The sequence below is a fragment of the Glandiceps talaboti genome, chromosome 22, assembly GCF_964340395.1.
Source record: "Glandiceps talaboti chromosome 22, keGlaTala1.1, whole genome shotgun sequence".
NCBI classification, from domain to species: Eukaryota; Metazoa; Hemichordata; class Enteropneusta; family Spengelidae; genus Glandiceps; species Glandiceps talaboti.
In genome coordinates, this window is record NC_135570.1 from 13,690,152 (window position 1) to 13,692,821 (window position 2,670).

Here is a 2,670-nt window from a genome sequence, read left to right on the forward strand (position 1 = left end):
AATGTCTGGACCGACCATTGATAACATTTTGGCGAAAAAGGTTGCATGTAATGGCAACCCAGATCGCCTACACAGGATCTCAATAAAGTAATGCGTACGCATCCAATACAAACGTTGCATCATCACATCAGAAATACCCTTATATCAGTAATTTGAAGAAAAAAATCTGAAAATATTAAGAAATATCATTGATCGTTACTGAGTAGTGCTAGTGACACAGGTCAAACGTGTCAGTTTGAATCTCTCAGTAATTTTAATTTGATATTATTGCTATGGAAACCAACGAAGTACAGTAAAGCTCAGGCCACTATGGTTAGAGCATAAGTGATCTTCATCACGACTTCTGTAGACTGTATGTACCGCATCGACGTCTGTTAATTAACTGGTAGCATCGACCCGGCGGTCCGGTCCTGTACAATAATTTGCATGGAATGAAAATTGGTTGTTGTAAATCGATCGTGAAGGCACGTTACGTTTGTTTCATTGATGTCTTTGCCTACAATACCAATCCACTATTTCAAACTTTGAGTTTATTTGTTGTAACGTTGCAAAAATCCTCAGTTGTAGAAATTTTAAAAACTAGTTTGCATATTCATTTTCCTCGTCACATTTAGTGGAAAACAGAGTTTTCTCTCTCTACGAATGTATAATACAATTAACTGCCTGCATTATCCGTGATTTCCACTCTTGTCTCTTTCACTACATGGTGAACAGTATTTCGTAAACTTCTTGTAAAACAAAAGAATTCATCACAGCTGTCGCTTGTGGTGCTCTGTGGATGTGACACATGTATTCCACAGGTTCGACCATTCTTCATGTTTTGGTTTCTTTTTCCCCCATCAATGTTCCATTGCGTTTTTTGTCAATTTGAAATGACGCTGTGTGTAAATACAGAACTTTCCTTCATAAAGTTGAAAGAGGAAAGTTCATTTTTTTTGTAAATGTTATTGAAGACAACTTCCAAGTCGTTATTCGAACAATCATGTGAAATATTCCAAGTAAAATACAAGCAGTAAGCATCCACCTAGAATCGTTATCATTGGTGTAAGTGATGATGTTCCGTTATCGGTGTTACATCCATCTTGACTGCAGCATGAAGTACACTGCATTTTTGTTAAACCGAAACCACTATATTTGCATCCATGTTTACATTTCTCGGGCTTGGCACAGTTCCTTTCAAAATATGTCACTACGCCGTTAGTTTCTTTTCGTGTTACCTGCAAGATCAAGAAGTGAGTTGATAATTGAACTTTAATTCACCAGAAAATGAGAACATAATATAAGCATTAAATATGAAACAACGAAAAAAGAAGCTACACACATTTCTGAAATACTAAATTGAATGACATGCGAAATTATCAAAAACCATTGACCATTCTATGTGAATATCGCCCTCTGTAGTTTAACTTACCATACAATAATATTCATTGTGTAGACAGTCTCGTGGTTCGCCGTATAACTCCTGTACATTGTACTGGCATTGCGTTGGTATGTAGCGTTCCTTAAACTGGACTTTACAGTCGTAGCATTTCAAAGACAGCCCTATATGAGAGAGAATCGAAAAAAATATGTAACAATATCTGAGGAGGGAATTGTCGAAAGATGTGAAAGATTCGTATACTCCCACCAAACACCCCAATGAACCCCCTCTCCATACTCTCACGGGGGTACTCTCATAGAGAAGGGTATATGGGTACGTGCTGCCCAAATGGATCACTTTTTCACGAAGAAAATCCCTAAAAATGGGTCAAATTTTCATATGAAATTTTCTTAATCATGGGGTTGATAACGTGGGTGGTGTCTTCATGCTTTCTAAATACCTGGCAGCGCCAGACTGTAGGTAACTGACTGGATGGTTGTGACTGGAAACTGGGTAGATGTTTTGAACTTGGGCCCGTCATAAATTTTAAAAAACCCCACTTTCCAGGCCAGTGACAGACTGACACTTACGTAGTCATTGGCTTCGTTGAATTTGCATTATTTTTAATAACTCTTACCTCCATCAAATTCGTAGCACAGTTTATATGCTATAATCCACTTAATAATATGTACCCTCAATGGTTGCACTTGACAAACTGCATTCTGTGACAAAGTAGTCGCCAGGCCAGGTGAAGCCAATTGGGAACTTGCAAACCCGCCATGTTGAATGTTGCATCATGGGAAATATGATAATACATACTAATAAATTGGTGTTGTAAACAATAGTGTTGCATTGTTTGCAACCACGAATGGTCAATTCATCGTTTACCCTGACTATTGTGGGAGGTTTTCAAATTATTGGTAGCTCCAGATTAGGTATTACGATAACCACATATGATCCCGTAGTCCTTTGCGTCTGAGCATGCTCAGTCTGGATTGCAAGTTCCCTATTGACAGAGTAATCTAGCAACACATCCAATCAGGTAGTAGTACGCATTTACCACCGTCAGCTTTATAGATAATGCTCTTAATATCCTAAATACTAGCTCCGCAGTTTAGTTTAAGACCTAATTGTTGATGAAGGGTTATGATGTTTGCCCTCGTCCAATTCAACGTCTGTAAAAATGTTACTGAACTAACTTTGACTACTCGAACCTATAGACGTGATTCACCCATACATAGCAAACTGGTCGGCTCGTTGCTAAGTCGTACGCGTATATAAGATACGAGAAACGCAATCGGAATGCTTCA

At 38.3% G+C, this 2,670-nt stretch overlaps 1 protein-coding gene across 1 annotated transcript in view; it reads right to left on the reverse strand.

The window, feature by feature from the left end:
• Positions 1-980: 980 nt before the first annotated feature.
• Positions 981-2,670, reverse strand: part of LOC144452070 (uncharacterized) — a 15,158-nt gene continuing 13,468 nt past the window's right edge. The window contains exons 2-3 of the mRNA XM_078143081.1: positions 1,412-1,542; positions 981-1,217 (exon numbers count right to left, since the gene is read on the reverse strand). Coding sequence (XP_077999207.1) covers positions 981-1,217; positions 1,412-1,542 — 368 coding nt within the window. The remainder of the gene's footprint in view (positions 1,218-1,411; positions 1,543-2,670) is intronic.